This window comes from Ammospiza caudacuta, chromosome 3, assembly GCF_027887145.1.
Source record: "Ammospiza caudacuta isolate bAmmCau1 chromosome 3, bAmmCau1.pri, whole genome shotgun sequence".
Classification (NCBI taxonomy): domain Eukaryota; kingdom Metazoa; phylum Chordata; class Aves; order Passeriformes; family Passerellidae; genus Ammospiza; species Ammospiza caudacuta.
The window spans coordinates 24,392,860-24,409,829 of record NC_080595.1 but is presented as its reverse complement, the minus strand read 5'-3'; the positions used below and the strand labels follow the sequence as shown (position 1 = coordinate 24,409,829).

The 16,970-nt window shown below is 36.5% G+C and overlaps 1 protein-coding gene across 1 annotated transcript in view; it reads right to left on the bottom strand.

Moving 5' to 3' along the window:
- The window catches only part of USH2A (usherin), a 372,150-nt gene that overhangs the window by 274,597 nt on the left and 80,583 nt on the right, over positions 1–16,970 (bottom strand). The window contains exons 16-19 of the mRNA XM_058801041.1: positions 15,230–15,724; positions 13,556–13,828; positions 11,135–11,292; positions 9,736–9,880 (exon numbers count right to left, since the gene is read on the bottom strand). Coding sequence (XP_058657024.1) covers positions 9,736–9,880; positions 11,135–11,292; positions 13,556–13,828; positions 15,230–15,724 — 1,071 coding nt within the window. The remainder of the gene's footprint in view (positions 1–9,735; positions 9,881–11,134; positions 11,293–13,555; positions 13,829–15,229; positions 15,725–16,970) is intronic.

The following is a 16,970-nucleotide window of genomic DNA, read 5'->3' as shown; positions in this document are numbered from 1 at the left end:
TAAGAATAAACACAGATATCCAAAGAAGCTTAATTAGGAGAGGAAAAAACCCTCAAAAAACATTCTTAATCTTTATGAGACACTTTCAGTTGCACAAGAAATACTTTGTTTATTCAGGCCTTAGACATATGTCTCTATAATTATATCTAAAATATTTTTGTTCGTAATCTTTGAGAATATTAATCAACATCTTCATAAAAAGTATATTTGGATTCCTTCCTTCCTTGATGGTCCCCACATGTCAAACTTCCTGTAAATGTGTATCTGTATGACTTTCACAAGGGGACGTGAGCGAACAACCAAAGGAAAATTTGAGCAGTCATAACTCTTGTTACATCTCAGCGTGGTACATGACAACAGGGGTCTCTTGTCACTGGACTTACCCTCACCAAGAGGAGCAGAACAGCTCTCTCTCCACAGCCCTGCAGACCCTTCAAGTTGTTCTCATGATGTGCACACCAGACAGTAGCTTGTCTTCAGATAATGGCTCACATCAAGAAAACTACCCTCTCTAATTTTTCTCCACCAATTCTGGTGCACACCAGGACTCCAAACAAGACTGCTTCCACAAAGGTAGCAGCATAAGATAGTTTTACATTATGGGATGATCCTCCTACTGTTAAACCCAATACTGTGATATTCTTTTAAACACTCTGATAGCATTGGCTACTCTACAGCTGAGTTATTAACTACAATTATTCAATTTTTTAATAAAAGGATGTACAGTAAGCCACTGGAGGGCAGCATGACGTGTTTGGATAATGACGGTCCTACAGGTGGAAAGAAATGGACCATCCCTGAAACAACAGAAGGCGTCACCTGGAGAAGTATGAGAACACTTTCCTATGTACAGAATCTATTTACATCTTATCCTGCTTTTTTCTCACCCTTCTTTCCCCAGTAATGAGAAGGATTTAACAACAGGAACAACTTCACTTGTGCCCAGGAAGTGAAATACAATGACAACTTGTAAAAATTACTTGTTCCCATAATGACACAGTAAAGCACAATAAACGCCTTTCAAGAACAATAAAACCTGAATTAAAATATGGGCTTCAAAATCTGACACATTACTTCACAGCCCAGCATTGTACATAGCATGAGTTCTTTAGAGAAGGAGAGATTGCTTCATTTAAAATTAATTAATAACATCTTTTTAAACATTCCTGCATTTCCAAGATCATTAACACATTTTTCATTTTTCCTATTTGCCAGTAGTATATTACTTATTTATTTTTTCTTTTTCTTTGTCCCCCACGCCCCATAACTTGACAGATAGTCTTCTTGGAGAAAGCAAGGAGTGGGGGAACTGGGAAACTGCCAAAGGCACTATGTGCTGTAAATTCCTGCTTAGGTATCATTTATGACTTCACAATCTAATTAGTATTTCACACGATGGTAGAAATTTACAATGTCAAAATTGAAGTAATGCAGTGTGAGGTCATAAGCTTGCCTGCATAAGCAGGGCAGAGCACTAATGAATTGTGGTATTAATGCACAAGTTTAAATAGAAAACATGGCTTAACAATCAAAACTTCATCTCTGAGGGAACCAGCCTACGTCAGCATTTTAAATGCAAACCGAAGAGGTTGAGCCCTCCAGTTCAGATTACTGATGGCAAAACAGAAATGCTAAAATTCATTATTTTTAAAATGCATACAGCTGACTAGCATTCATGACAATAACTACATCTTCCTTTAAAGTCTAGTATTAATAAATGGCAGTTACTTGGACCATAATTATGGCATCTCTGATACCCAAACCTGAAGCTTTTATGGGGCTTATGCAATTAACTACTTAAATGCATCGTAACACTTGCTTCTCTGACAGGGGAGTATTGATTTTTTAATCATTTTCCAGTCTCCTCTAGCACAAATAAATGTACTACAGTTACAGTTAATGCACTGTGTACACGCATTAAACACTGGCATGACACAATTTATTATTTTGTGATATATGGAACACAAGACTACCCTTTCAGAAAGTAACATCCTTGCTATAGCACTAGTATTTAAACTACAGTCTCCCCGATGCTTGAGAATTCTTGTGCATCAAGACAACACATCAGCACATCAAAACTGTACATAATAGGTTACATAAGTATTTAAAAACAAAAATAACAAAAAAATCCAAACAAAAAAACCAACTGCACACAAAAACAGAAGGTCTTGAAATAAATCTGTAGCACTAGCCCAGCAGGGTACTAAATGCTGAAATTAAAAATATTCAACATTAAAAGATTCAGTATGTATTTTCCTAAAGGTGTCACTGTGGTACCTGTAGCTACTTTCTGAAAGATGAATGGATTATAATTTTACCTATTTAATTTTTTTTAGTCACGTTCTGTTAAGACACATCTGTCAAAATAATGAGCATACTGCATTTTAGTGGATTCAAAGTCACATTTTTGTGTATTTTAATTATGTAGTTTTAATGTCCTGCTATATATTACATATTTAATATATTATAAGGCTAAAACAGTATTTAAAAGCCCATGATAGCTGCATGCCATTGTGTAGCAGAGGGCACAGAAAAGACCAATAAAGACAGATGGTCCATACAGCTTATGTTGAAGTCATATATCTAAATATAGATGTTGCTACACAGGTCATTACAAACAAGCCTTTCCCATGTGTTTATGCACACACGTGTACACAAAAATGAAGTTGGTAAGTAAAGAGCAGTTAATTTTGTTTTGTTTGAAATAATATCATTTTAGTTTTAGGCTCGAAGACAGATGCCAGCATTTCGCTCTGAACAGATGGTAATTCCATCTAATAGTGCATCTCTGTATTAGTAAGGTCTGTTGTGTATACAAACAGTAATAAACACTAGGTAAGGATCAAAATAAATTTTAATTGTTGACATTAAATTCTGGCAGCCATGGTTCTAAGGATACAATACTCCTTTCTCAAGTCTGTCAGGTTTACTAATACAACTGCTAAAGCTTTTCCCTACTCTGCCAGATTCTTGTCCCAGGAATAACATATTTACACTGTGGCTAAATTTTACAGGCTTACATATGTTTGAGTAACTTCTGCTAAGCTTACTGTAGGTAGGTATTTGTGTACTCTTCCACCAAAATCCTGAAGTAGACACTGAAAGGTTCAGGAAGGTAAATCAACAAAAAGTCTACCATTTTTAACTGTTGAATCCCAAATGCATACATACAAAATAAAAGAGAAAAAATGCCAAATTCAAGGAAAAAAGTTACAGAAAATATCTTTTTCTTCTCATACTGGAGTTTACCTTGCATGTAAAACTGCACACCTCACTATGGGTCATGCATTTCATTTTTGATTCCAGTAATTAGTCCAGAGGACCTTGAGTTTGCCATTGCATTTCAGGTATGTTCTCCTTTTCTGGACTCACAATGGTATCAGTCATTTCAACAACAAATGAGTCAAACAATAATACCTACATCTTCCGACAATATTTTGAGTAATAGGAAATTCTTTAGAGTCCATTTTGGGCTCCTTCCCAAAATAAAAGAACAAAACCCATGCACAGCAGACATCAAAAGAAAATTTAGTAACATGGATATGTTGCAATCATATTTCTTTTAAAAAAGATGTAATCCACTGTATTTTTTGAAAATCATGAAAAATATATTGCTTCCACCATATGGGACAACCAACGACTCACCAACCGATTTAAGATGCAGCATATTGAGCTGACCATATGTTACAGTGCTGTTGAATGGCTGAGTGATTCATGCCCGTCACATTCTAGTATATCAATTAAAGCTCCTTGAAGTCTGCATGATTTGTGTCTCTGTTATTAAACCCTGCTAATTCATCCCACTTACACATCTGTTATAAATCTCTAGGAGTGCTGCATGATTCATGGCAATCTGTGAGCATGGTACAGCAAATTCTTCTCCTTGTAATTAACAGTAAATTGTTTTACTGCCATGCAATGAATTTTTCAGTTATATTGCAAATGAACTCCTAAATGCACGGTTCTTTCCTAAGAACTGACTTATATTATTAGGCAATTAAAAAGTATTGCTTTGAACCAAAAGCTTTTAATCAAGAGGAATGCAACTTAAACATAGCTTTAAAATATTGCAAATTTGACAGAGAGGAAAAAGAATAAACTGAGCTGTTTTGAGCTATTTTATGGCATAATATGTGGTTGGTGAGGAAGAAGAAACAAATAACTTTTAATTCCCTACTGATTCCCTGAAACTCAAAGAGCAGTTTAACTACAGCTTGAACACTTGGCAAGACAAGTTTGAGCAGATTCTATTTATCTCAGAAGTTACTTAAGTCATCTGTCATTAGGAAATTTCTCAGATTACTTTACACTTTTCTAATTGTAAAACAGCATCTTTATTCTTGGAATAAATAATTGGATAATTAGCCAAGCTGAATCATCAGAGGATTCCAGTGCTGCTCAAGTGTTCTTGTCAAAGGTGAAGCAAATTCATTTCAGCTTTGCCTCTGTAGCTTTCTGAAGAGGCTTTGATTTTTTTTCCTGCTACATTCTTGGCAGCAGCCTCAAATTCATGAGTCCATACATCAAGTCAGTAGTTTAACAACAAATGAAATTAAATTCAAAGAAGGGAAACTAATTGAAGGACAGCAACAAAAGTGTTTGGTAATGTGCTTTTTAATATGGCATGCCACATTTGCATGATAATTTTTCCTTTTTAGCATGGAGCAGAAAGTGACTAGCTTAATGAGGGATTATTCAAGACAGGAATGAACAAAATGCATTCATAACTAAGAACAAAGATTGTATTATGAAACGGAAACAGGCAACTGCCGAGAAGTAACTGGATGATTGGTTTATGCATTATGAATAAAAAGGTAGAAAAATATTTATATTAGTATTCACTAATGACTATATATACAAGATTGTTGTAATTAAAATTATAAATTAACATATTAAGAGTGCTTGTTTAATCACTTTGGGTCCTATTCACAATGAAGAGACTTATGTACATGCATGCAAAACAATCTGTGTTTCCAGGCCAGCAGCAAATGGCCCTCGTATTTCTTTTCTGTAACAAAGGAAACTATACATTTCTTACTACCTGATTAATGGGTACTGGTGATTTTAAAATTGAGGCATAGCCTTTTGTAGAAAAGCCATTTATGACAGACATTAACAAATGAGGCTTTTGAAAAGGGTCTGCACCGGACCTTATCCATGAATGGAAAAAATGGGAAAAAATGGACAAATAACTCAGATTAAAAGGGTAATCAAAAATAAAACAACACGGAGTGTAAGACAGCCCAGAATCACCCCAGCAAACCCAGAGGCAACTCCAAAGCCCCAAATACAACCGGTTGAGAAGTCTGCCAAGAAGCCAGATGCAGCTGGTGCTGGAAGAATTTCTCCCACAAATTAGCTTCTGAACCTTGTAATTGCCATCAAAAGCAAAAGATCAGGAATACAATGTGCTGGGTAAATGGCAGCAATCACAAATCAAATACTTTGCTATGTCTTAAAAAGTGCTTTTTAAATGAATTTTTTTTTAAATTAAGGGCAAAGGAAAGGCAAACTTAATTACAAGAAGTAAGCTTAGTCACACAGCAGCTCATGAAACACAGCTGTATAGATTGTTTAAGGCAACCTCTGACTATTTGATTTGAGATTAGTAGCGTAAGCAATTGTACTGGTCCAAGCATTCACATGACTAATTTCATCCTGCTGAAATGATAGAAAATTATAGGAATAAAATGGCATTTCTCTGCCTCTGAAAAATTTTGAAAACATGCATGTTTTGCGTCGGTAATTCCTAATTTCATGCAGACACATTGTAACAAAAATTAACTTTCAAAGGATCAGGTCTCTCACTGGTACCAGCTAGTTAAGTTCTATAGGTACCATTTCAGAATCCTGAAATGAGAGAAAACCATGCAACAAAACCTGCTTTAGAAATTAAAAAAAAGAAAAAAGAAAAGGCCTAAGACATAGTAAAAACAACAGACTGAATGCCATTCTCAAAAATAAATAGGAATTTGAACATGGCAGAACCCAGAGAGAAGAATAAAGGAAAACTTTGCTCTATGTATTGAGTTGAAAAATGTGTAATTATTGTCTAATACTGCTCTCAGTTACATATATGCAGATCCACTTGCCAATCCTGTGATAGCACAGACTAAGGCAAAGTTCAAACTGGATTTCAAATTTTCAAATAAAATTTCAACAATGAACTTTTCCTCATCTATGAGCCAAGGATTTCAATAGCATGAGTAGAATATTGCAGTGCATAAAAGTGTTTCAAATTCCACAAGGATTGTGGAAGCTGCAGCTGCTTCATTTATGATTTAAAAGATGGATTAAGAAGTATGAAACACTTAACTGCATATATAAAAGTCTGCTATGTATGTATTTATATCAGTACAGATCAAATTTAGGTTCTCTTTCAGTCCAGTCACCTTCTCTTTGAAGGTAACAGGGATGGGTAATTCTCTTCTATTACCTTCCTACACTTATTTTGATCTTTCATCCCAATACTGCATTTATGCTAACACTGATGTTCCAACAATTTTTACCATTCTTGGAGCACCAGGCATAACTGCTCTTTTATTTAGCTCACCCCCCTGGCTTCATTTGCATTTGTAACACTCAGCCTTTTTATAAAATAACTCCATTCCTAGCAAACTTTGTTTTCTCACACTCTCCCCTCCCATTCTTCTGATTTGTCTTCTTTATTACCATTTACAGACATTGTGGGTATATGGATTGGAGGAGGAATTATTTTGCCAGTCTGACAGACACAAGGACATATAGACAATTTGAGTTTCTTTCACTCTACTCCTGCAAAGCTACACATGAGATATTCCCAGTAAAGATGCCTAATTGAACCAAGTTAGAATTAATCCATTCATTAAGTTTGCTTCTGGATTTTACCCAGTCACAGTCCAAGAGACTTCAGTAGACTTTTCCTGATGCTTCAGCCCTCTTGGGTGCTATCCTTAAATTCTGCTCCTGTGTGAAGTAGTCTCTTTTCTTTATCATTTCAATCCTATCTCAAAACACCTTACTTTTCTTCCTCAATAATTTTGTTTCTAGGTATTTCTTGCCCTGTCTCTCCCTTTGTTTTCCTTTTCTGTCCGACAATGTATTAAGGAAAAAAGCCCCACCAAACTAAAAAAGAAAAAAAAAAAACATAAGTCATCAGAGAAAGAGATTAGCTTTAAAAAAGTATTTTTTTTATAACTAGACTTCAAATTACCCTAATGGATCTGAACAAAGCTTAAAAATTACTTGACACTTCTAGTGGCAAATTTTAGAAGCCATTGGCAATTTCAAAAGAACCCCCTTCCTAATACACATCTGTTGGACATGCCAAAATCACAGCCATCAAGATACCCATTGATTGAAATGTTGCATGTGATAAACCTAGAACATGCCATACATAAAGGTGAGTGGATATGGTTTTCCATTATCCTTCTGCTCCCCCTCCTGAGGATCAGAGGAGAAGAATTAGTCCAATTTAGTATAACTTCTAGCCTGACTTGAAACACAATTGAAAGCTCCTGGATTTTGTTACGATGCAAGGGGACCATCATGCTGGAACACATTTCAGGCAAGACTTCCTCCAAAAGGCTGCCTTTGCCAGGGCATGGAGGGGGACTGGCATCCAGCCAGGTATGCTGTCTCTTTGCCAGGGAGACATTCCTCCATAAAAAAGAACTCCCCAACAGTCCTAGAAAGACAATTTTAATTTCATTTTGCACATCTCAATGACAAAAAAAGAAAGGATAGAAATGGACTAAGACTTGATTATCTAGTTTTACAAATGCCAGGGATTGGTTTTCCCAATTCCGTTTCAAGTTTTAACTCCCTTTGATTGCTATCACATAAGTAGTGCTTCTTTTAAATTGTCTTTGGAAACACAGTTTTACAGAACCTCATGGAAGGAAACGTGCACACACACAAAAAGAAAAGAAAAAAAAACCAAATCTCACACCAACAACCACAAAAACCACACACAAAAAAACCCCTGCATGGATAGGATGAAATAAATATCTCCAGGAGAAAAACAAAAAATGTGACTTGTGGAAGACACATGCAAATTGCATGCAAAATGTAAATTTTTCATTTTTCAGTTTGCCAAAATTTAACACATTGCAATAACATGCTTTAAATGCAAAATAAAAAGAACACAATACAGCACTGATTCTTTTCTTTCAAGGCTTACAACAATAAACAAGAAAAGGCTTCACCACAAAACAGCTAATAAATGGGGACATGCCTGTTATGCTATTTTGTATTCTCCTGTCTTCTCTAATGTGATAGGTCTCTGAGTATTAACACAACCAGGGAGGAGATGGTCATAAACAAGCTGTCAAGCATACCTAAGCTATTGTTCCTGAATTGTTTAATAAATGTATAAATGCAAAGTTGGATCATTTGTAGTAATAAGGTGTGCTGTTTAGACAATATTTGTTTCCATGGTTATCAGCATAGACTGGAACATTGTTCCTCATGGCTGTGTGGAATAGGATAAAGTCATACTTATACAAGTAGGAGGCTCTGTATAAGAGAAGAGCCTTCCACTTGAAAAAAAAATGGAAAGGCAATGAAACAAATAGACATGAAGAACTGAGGACAGACTAGAGGCAATATCCCAACACCTTAAATATCACTTCAGCAGAAAATTCCCAATATGTGAGACAAAATTACATGAGAGAGGTAATTGCAAAGATCATCATCACAACATCCATATGACAACACTAATTGCTTAACGTTTTTAGTTCTACTTGTTTAACATTTTTAGTTAAGCATTTTAGCTAATATTGTGACATTAACTAACGTGTTTTAAATGCCTGTACAAAAGGAAACCACAATGTTAAGTGGTCAGCTCTCTTCAGTATGTCACATATCGTGGGTTTGAGCTGGTATTTATAGTATTAAAGAACCATACTGACTACCTCATTCCATGAATAAAGAGACTTGTAAAGCTGATATTCCTAAAAACTTCTCAAAACCCTCTTGAACCCCTGTTGTCCAAGAAGTGAGTTTAGGCCAGTCCTTTATTCAAAGGAAATGCAGGCTTTCTCCATCTCTGTTCTGGACTGATATGTATTTTCCCCTAAATTTGTAGGCAGTACCTTTGAAATCCATGACAATGGTACTGAAATTAACTTGAAGACTGAAAATGCATTAAGGTGCACAGGAACACATATGCAGTTTCTTTAGCACTGTTCCCATATATATGTAGATACATACCTAGAAAGCAAAATCTCAAATCTCAGAGGCTAAATAAACAAACATTTTCAAAAAAGCAGACCCAAAGCACCTATGTTGCTTCTGACAAGACACTATGTACTTATGTTACTCTTAACACATACAACTGATCCTGCATATGTTAAGAAAGGCTGGAACATTTTACATTTCTTGTTATGCAAACACACTCTGAAAAACCCCCAACAACAAATTAACAACTTCTTAGCATCCTGAATGAATGAGTGGATGCACACACATTTACGTGCCTTCACTGTTTAAACAAACATGAATAAAAACCACACATATCATAACTTGCAACTGAGAGGGCAGTACACAAATCCTACTGCCATAGTAGAGTATCTTAAACCTCCACTGAAAACATTTTGGGTTTAATCTGTCCAAACAAACAAATAATAATTAAGCAAGTCACTTTGTATTAATACAACACCTACCCCTGCCACTGCGCATCAAACTAGGACCATCATCACGGCATTCATTAGTAAACCATGTGTCAGCTTTGCACTTTGCTACAGATTGTTTCCTTACCAGCTGCCAAGGTTTGCCCCATGCCTGGCTCACTGGTTACACAACCAATTTGATTGCAGAGAGTAACAGTGAAGTTGTACATCCTGTAAGGTTTTAATCCCGTTGCTATGTAGGAGAGCTCGTGAGCCTCAGCTATATGCAAAACCTGCAAAGCAAACAGATTGGAAGACAACAGTTGGTTAATAATATTTTCATTCCTGTCATTTGATGATATGATCACTAATAAGAAACTTGTCTCTGAACTTGCAGGCTCCTTCACTCAGACGTGAGAAAGCCTGAATAGACCAACTGAGGGAGAGGATTATTTTGGAGAGTCTGAACAAGCTGGGATTTAGGTGATAATACTTCCCATCACACTGTTTTATGAGGTAATAAGCCAGTTCCTGAGTGGATAAATGAAGAAACAAAGTTATTGCCTCATAAAACTGTGTGGTGGTGCAGTTATCACTACAAACAGTGCAGCGACAATTGAGATGACGAAAATGACACTATTAAGTTGTGAAATCTGACCACCATTGAAGGAGTGACATGATTAGCAGGCATTAGGAGGGAGGAGGATAACAAATACCTACAAACACTTGCATCTGCTTTACTTTAACATCAGTATAAGCTATCAATGGGAGAGGAACTGAATAAACTGCAGCATTTTAGATATCTTTGTTTTCAGATATATTTTCGCATGAAGAATCCTGCAAGCCAGTGACCAGAAGCAATTGGCATTTATGTATTGTTATAACAGCCTCGAGAACAGTAGTATCCCCAGCTGATAAGCAAATAAACTGAGGCCCATCTGTGGTAATACCAAGGACAAAATCAGCTCTGAATGAGAAATACAGTATGAGAGCACCAGATCCACTCCCAAATTCTGATTATGTATCATGTTTCTGTTCGTTCCTCAGCTTTCAGCTTACAACTAATGCCATGATATGTTTGCCAAACCCAGTCACTCAAACATTACAACAGTATTTTAAATTCACATATTTTGACTTTTTAAATCTGTTTCTTTCCAGTATTTTAGGTTTCCCCACTTCAAAAACTCATCCAGACAAGTACCTTTTTAAGGAAAATGTAGATACCTACAATACAATATGGCTTTAAGCATATTAGCAAGTACAGCAACAATATAGAACCAGTATATACAAATATCAGGATAATTTAAATTTTGTTGCACAAGCTCATCTCTCCTAAGTTTGAATCTCAACTGCTACTGAACACAAGTCAGATCAGAAAGACAGCTTAAAATGCAGATGTAGTACATAGCATTGCATCAAACCTGTAGGTGATCAGAGAACACACAGGAAACCAGGGAAAAATTCATCACAACACCTCAAAGGACATCAGGTTTTATCAATTTTATTATTAACAGTTAGGAAAGACTTAATGTAACTAACAATAATACCTGGGAAAATGGTGGCAAAGACCTTTGTTCATTCATCAAACTAATGCTGAACCCCATCACTTCTCCTCTTGATATATCATCTTCAGGTTTTTCCCATGACACATTAAGGGAATATGGGGAAAGAGGGAATACTGATGGAGATGGCATGAACTCTGGAGCTGAAATAAAGTTAAATTAATAATATTAATAAAGTAAGTGAGCAATATGTATAATGCAAGCTTGCTCATTGTACTTGCAAAACATCATTTCAGACAATCATTTCTTTTCCCTTTCTAACCTTATTTTCAAGTCTAGCTGGAATTTTCACCTTATTTTCATAAGTACTTCACTCATCATTCTCCTGTTTTCTACTCTGGCTGTGAATGCAGATTAAAACTCTGCCTGCGCCTTCAAAGAAATACTAATCAACACTACAGTCCTATCCCCTGTAGCAGGTAGGAAAGTACATACAAATGAAAAGGCCTTGAAGAACTTCATGCGACATGGGAAAAAACTGATAAAAGCAAAAAGTGTTCAATACTTCAGCATCTTAAAAGCAATTCTGTTTGCTAGGCCAGTTTGAAATTAACATGTCTCTCACTTCTTACAAAACAGTTCCCCTGTCTTCCATAGTAAATCTGTTAAAGGATTGTTTGCACTGCAGTTAAATCCCCACCTGATTCCTCTGTAATAATAGGATACCAACTCACAGCACTTCTGCTACATACAAACAACTGCACTAATGGACCTCTTCCCAAATACAATTTAACACTTTTATAACGTATAATATTTAGGAACAGATAAGCAAAAAAGTCTCATTTTTGAAGGAGGAATTCGTTTAGCCTGCTGTTTTGCTGGAGCAAATGACTGAGGACATGATTTTCAAGTAAGCATCAAACAAAAGCATAAGTAACGTAAGAGAGATGTTTAATTGTTAACCATTGGCTTTATCAATCTGAAAACCATAGAATTCTACTGCAAGCATTGAAATAAATTGCTGATATTTGAAATAATATGTCATATGGCAAAGCCCTTTTGAAAATCTGAAAAGAAGGGTCATAATACAAGAGGCTGCAAACTGGTTACGCTTTGATAAAAAGGGGCCCTGTTATAACACTTGGCCTCTATTAAAGCCCATGAAGAGCTGTAAGGAGTTAAAGAGCACAGTTGGCTGTCTCAAATACAAAAGACTTAGCCATGAGATAAGCACAGAAGAAGTGACAGGATGGTGTTAACTCCAGGCCTGGGGCATGAGAGATCTGCTTTGCTCCTTCTGGTTAAAAGCATCCAGACAAAGATTCCCACTTCAGCAAACTGTGTGAAGAAGCAACTGCCCACACACATATCACTGGTCAAACAAAGATCACCCCAAGTATTGGGACAGATGGCTTTTGCAAACACCAACAATCACTGAAGCTACCCTGAATATGCTTCTCTGGATACCTCGAACCTGGACTGTAAGATAAGCTACCATAGCAAGAACTTGAGATAAGATAAAGATGGCACTATTGTCCAGATGTTATCTCAGACCCAGCCTGAGGTTAAAAAACCTTGGGAAGAAGGATGTGTCACTGATGTGGACACAAAGAATGCAAGGTTTATGGGCCACAACAAAAGCCAACTTGGCAACTGTGCTGAAATCAACTCTGACTGGGTGAAAGGTAAATCCATCAGGGGAGATCTTGACCACCGACTCACAGCCCATCAACCCAAGAACACCACTGACACCAAAAAAAAAGAGAAAGACTGAGACAAATTAGCATTAGAAGCAAGGGAATCCTCTAATCAATAGAATAAGAGAACTCTGCAGCCAATGAGAATTAGTTCCTTTATTTGCTAAAAAGAATAAATTGTGAAAAATTTTGAATGACCTCAGAATCACCACTGAGAAGACCAGAGTGAAGAAGGACCAACAGGACACTGCTGGATGCATGGGAGGTAACTATCTTCTGTTGATCACTCTCTCTCCCCACTGAGTTTTCTCTTTCTTTCTATCTCTACACCTCACATTTGCTGTTAAATAAAATCCATGTAATTGACTTTGGCATATGGTCTCATTTGAACCTAAATTTGGATAGAGGCATCTCTCACTAATGGGGTCTCGTCAGAAGTTTCAAGCACTATAGTCCTGAAAAGGGAACTCTTTCAAGGGTTTAATTCTTCAAATTAAAACACTGCTTGGTATATTTTGCAGTCTTGTAGTTTAAATATAGGGTTAATTGATATGAATTATTTTCTTCAACAACATGATATTATGTTGTGAAGAAAATTATTTTGCTTTTCATACTCAGTTCTGTAATCATCTGACCTATCTGTAATTAGTTAAAAATGGGAATTTATTCCTAGTTAACCATCATTAAACACTTCTATGGAAAATTAAGAATACATGTTGATCTACATTTTCCTTTCATTTCTGTCAAATAAATTCAAACCAGTACTTACCAGCCTCTCCTGTTCGTCCTGATACCCAATCTGAAGATATGCTACCTGCCATGTTTACTGCTAGCACATAAAATTCATACTCTGTGAATGGCTCCAGATCAATGACTGTGGTACTGGTCTGTGGTGGAGCCAAGGCATTTTCATTCTGAGATTCCACAATTGGCTGAGGACTGAGCCATCCACTGCTTTGGAAAATACGAATTTCAGGAGGAAGAAAGTTCCCAGCTGATTTTAATTTTTTCCTCATGTAAAGTTCATATCTTATAATTATACCTAGAGGAAAAGGCCAGGAAAAAAAAGTGAATTTAAATGATATCTGGAGTTCTACTAAAGTACCAATTTCTTTTTACTTTTCTTTTAAGATAAAGAGAAGATAACTTTTGAATGACATTTTAATTATTTTAATGCCAACATTTTAAAACATATTACTGGATAGGAGATACATGTACATCAGTTTTATGTCAATGCAAAATTATTATATAGACAGGAAAGCCTCACCACTCTGGAGTAAAAAAACCAATCAGTGTTGTGGTATGAACCAATACATTATTTAGGCTGGATGGTGAAAGTAGTTTAACTAGAAGATCTTAAGAAATCTTACCAGAGATTTCTTGTAAAGCCAAGAGATAACTGCCATAAAATTTATGCATTTGGGTCTGTATTCATGCACTAAACTGGAGAGGTTGCTTGGGAGAAAGAGCTTTCCTCTTTGTCTTTGGAGACACCAGGAAATCAGACCAGACATCGAGGCAAATATGAGAATATTGCTTAAATCTGCTTGTGCTGGCCATTAGATGCACATCATGCCTATGGACTATGAAAAGTGTATGACACAGGTTGAGATGCCAACAGTAAATATCATGACCTGCATTGTAGAAACTGCCCCTCTAAACACACAGTTATTCTTGTGTGGGCATTCTTCCAATCCAGTTTGGAAAGAGGTGGAAAATTAGATGCTCAAAGTGAAAGCCGAGCTCCCCAAAGACAGACACCCATTTTGTGAACAGATAAAAAATGCTTGTTTTCACATGCATAAATACTTGTGCATGTTAGTGCAAGTTCACAAAATTCCATTGCTCATATATTAAAAGATAGTTTTACCAACAAAATTAGTGGTATCACAGAAGTATCCTACAACAGCTGTGTTCTCAGTTTCAAAAACCTAAAATATTATTACACAAGTTAGACCAGCAACTCTTGGCAATCACCTAATCCCTAACAAAGTTATACTCGTAATAGAATTGGCTACTGCACATGACGGATGGTTTCAAAAACAGACTTCTCTGTTAATTCTTAGAATTTTTTCCATAACTGTTATCTGCTTATTTATCTTTTGTCAGGCAATACTACCACATCTGTCTGAACTAAGCAATCTGGCAAATTAGGAAAAAATTAATTTTACTGTAAAGGTTTGATTATAAATGTGATTTTTGCTGCAGCAGATGCCACTGAGTGCTAAATCCCGGACCAAACAGTCAGTGGATTTCTGGACACTGGAAGAATAAAACACAGACTCTGAGGATACACTTAATAGCATATAGGCAAATTAGGAAAATGTCTCACTTCATTTCTCAGTGCATGGTGCGTGGACAGGCATATTCTAATGAGATTTGGGAAAATGTTGCTTTTCCCTTGCAAAGACTTTGACTGACAAAAGTAAAGACAATATCCTACCATTTGGTTTCTCAGGTGGTGACCATTCCACAGCCAGTTCTGTAGAGCTGATGGTTTCCACGGTCGGTGGGCGTAGCCCTTCTGGAGGAGCCTGTGCAGTAACTACAGTTACTGGCTGGCTCTTTAAGCAGCCTCCACTAGTACAAGCTTGCACAGAAAAAACATACTTTGTAAATGGAATGAGATTCCAAATAATTGCTGAAGTCTTTAAGCCTTCATACTGACCACAAGGCTGCAGATCAACCGAGCTAGTACAAGTCAAAATGTATTTCTCTATGGGCCCAGAGTCATTGGAGACGCTTGTCCAGTAAAGTAAAACAGAGTGGTGACTAACAGGAAAGATAGGATTTAAATCCAAGCTTCCTACAGGTGTCCCAGATTTTGTTCTGTATGTCACTGAGTCACTTCTTGTAAAACCATGAACGTTGCTGGCTTGGATATAATAGGAGTAGAAGGTATATGGAGCTAACATGACATCGATGAAGGTCTGAATACCTGAAACAAACAGGTGAGAAGAAAACTGTATCAGTCTAACACATTAAAAATAACCTTAACTGCTATACCTAAATTCTGTCCAGCTCTAATCCAATACATATTTATGCCTGTCCACATGATTTTCTTGAGATTATAAGCATTGCAACTTCTCAGGTTTTTTTAGCACAGGAAAAAAAGGTCCCCTTTATCCTTTATAATCTTCCCCTGCACATTACCATCATTAGAGAAATTATTTTTCCACTGAACTTCTAGTTCCTGCTTTAATCATGAAAATTAATACAATTATCTTCTCATTCCTCTTTTTCTTCAAAATAATTATTTCAAATGTAAATCAGCATCAATATTAAGAATATAATTAAGGAAAAAAACCCCAAACCATTGTGCAAACTTTCAGACCTCTTTTTTTGATTAATTTGATGGCATAAGACCAAATATTTCAACTTTGTGTCCTTTCACTTCCTCATTTCTATAACAATGCTTAAAACCTCATTTGAAAAGCATTTGCTCTTGGATAAGAAGTGAAACAAAAGTGCAAATAATTATTAAAAAGGTATATACAAAGCTTGTATTTACCTTCCTCCCCCCTACTTGTCCCAGCAAATGGGTCCCTAGCCAGGTAATAATTGGCATAGACTCCATCATTCACAGAAGGCTGATCATATATATCTTTATTAAGAAACCCATTGCTCTTTTACAAACAGTTACAATACAGCTGGACCTAGTTGGTCCCCCAATCCAAACACCATCACCATTGGCTAATTAAGAAACCACCCATTGATAAACAAATCTCCATAACATATCCACATGTTCACAATACCAGGTGCAGCAAGTCAAGATTAAGAATTGTTTTTCATTCTTGTCTCTGATCTCCTCACAGACTTTTCCCAGCACTATGCCTGAGAAAGTTATCTGTTGCTCTCTGTGACCAGAGCGCTGCTGCCACACCTCTCGGGACCTGTTGTCTGTCTCTGCCCCAAGGTGCGTGGGATGGTTCTGAGCAGCTCGAGCTTTGAAGGAGGAGACTGGACTCTTCAGTTTTCAATCTTCAGATTGTTTATTATTTCTTATCTACAAAGTTTTTCTTTCTGCCCAGCCGAGATTTGAACTGCGGGGCAGCTAAAGGCTCTCTGAGCCCCTCCGAGGCGGTGTCGTCTTTCTATACTACAAACTACGTATATCGTATTTACTTTTATGTCCCAATCCCTATCACCTATGTTAGACAGCGCACTTCTCTACTCTAAACTAA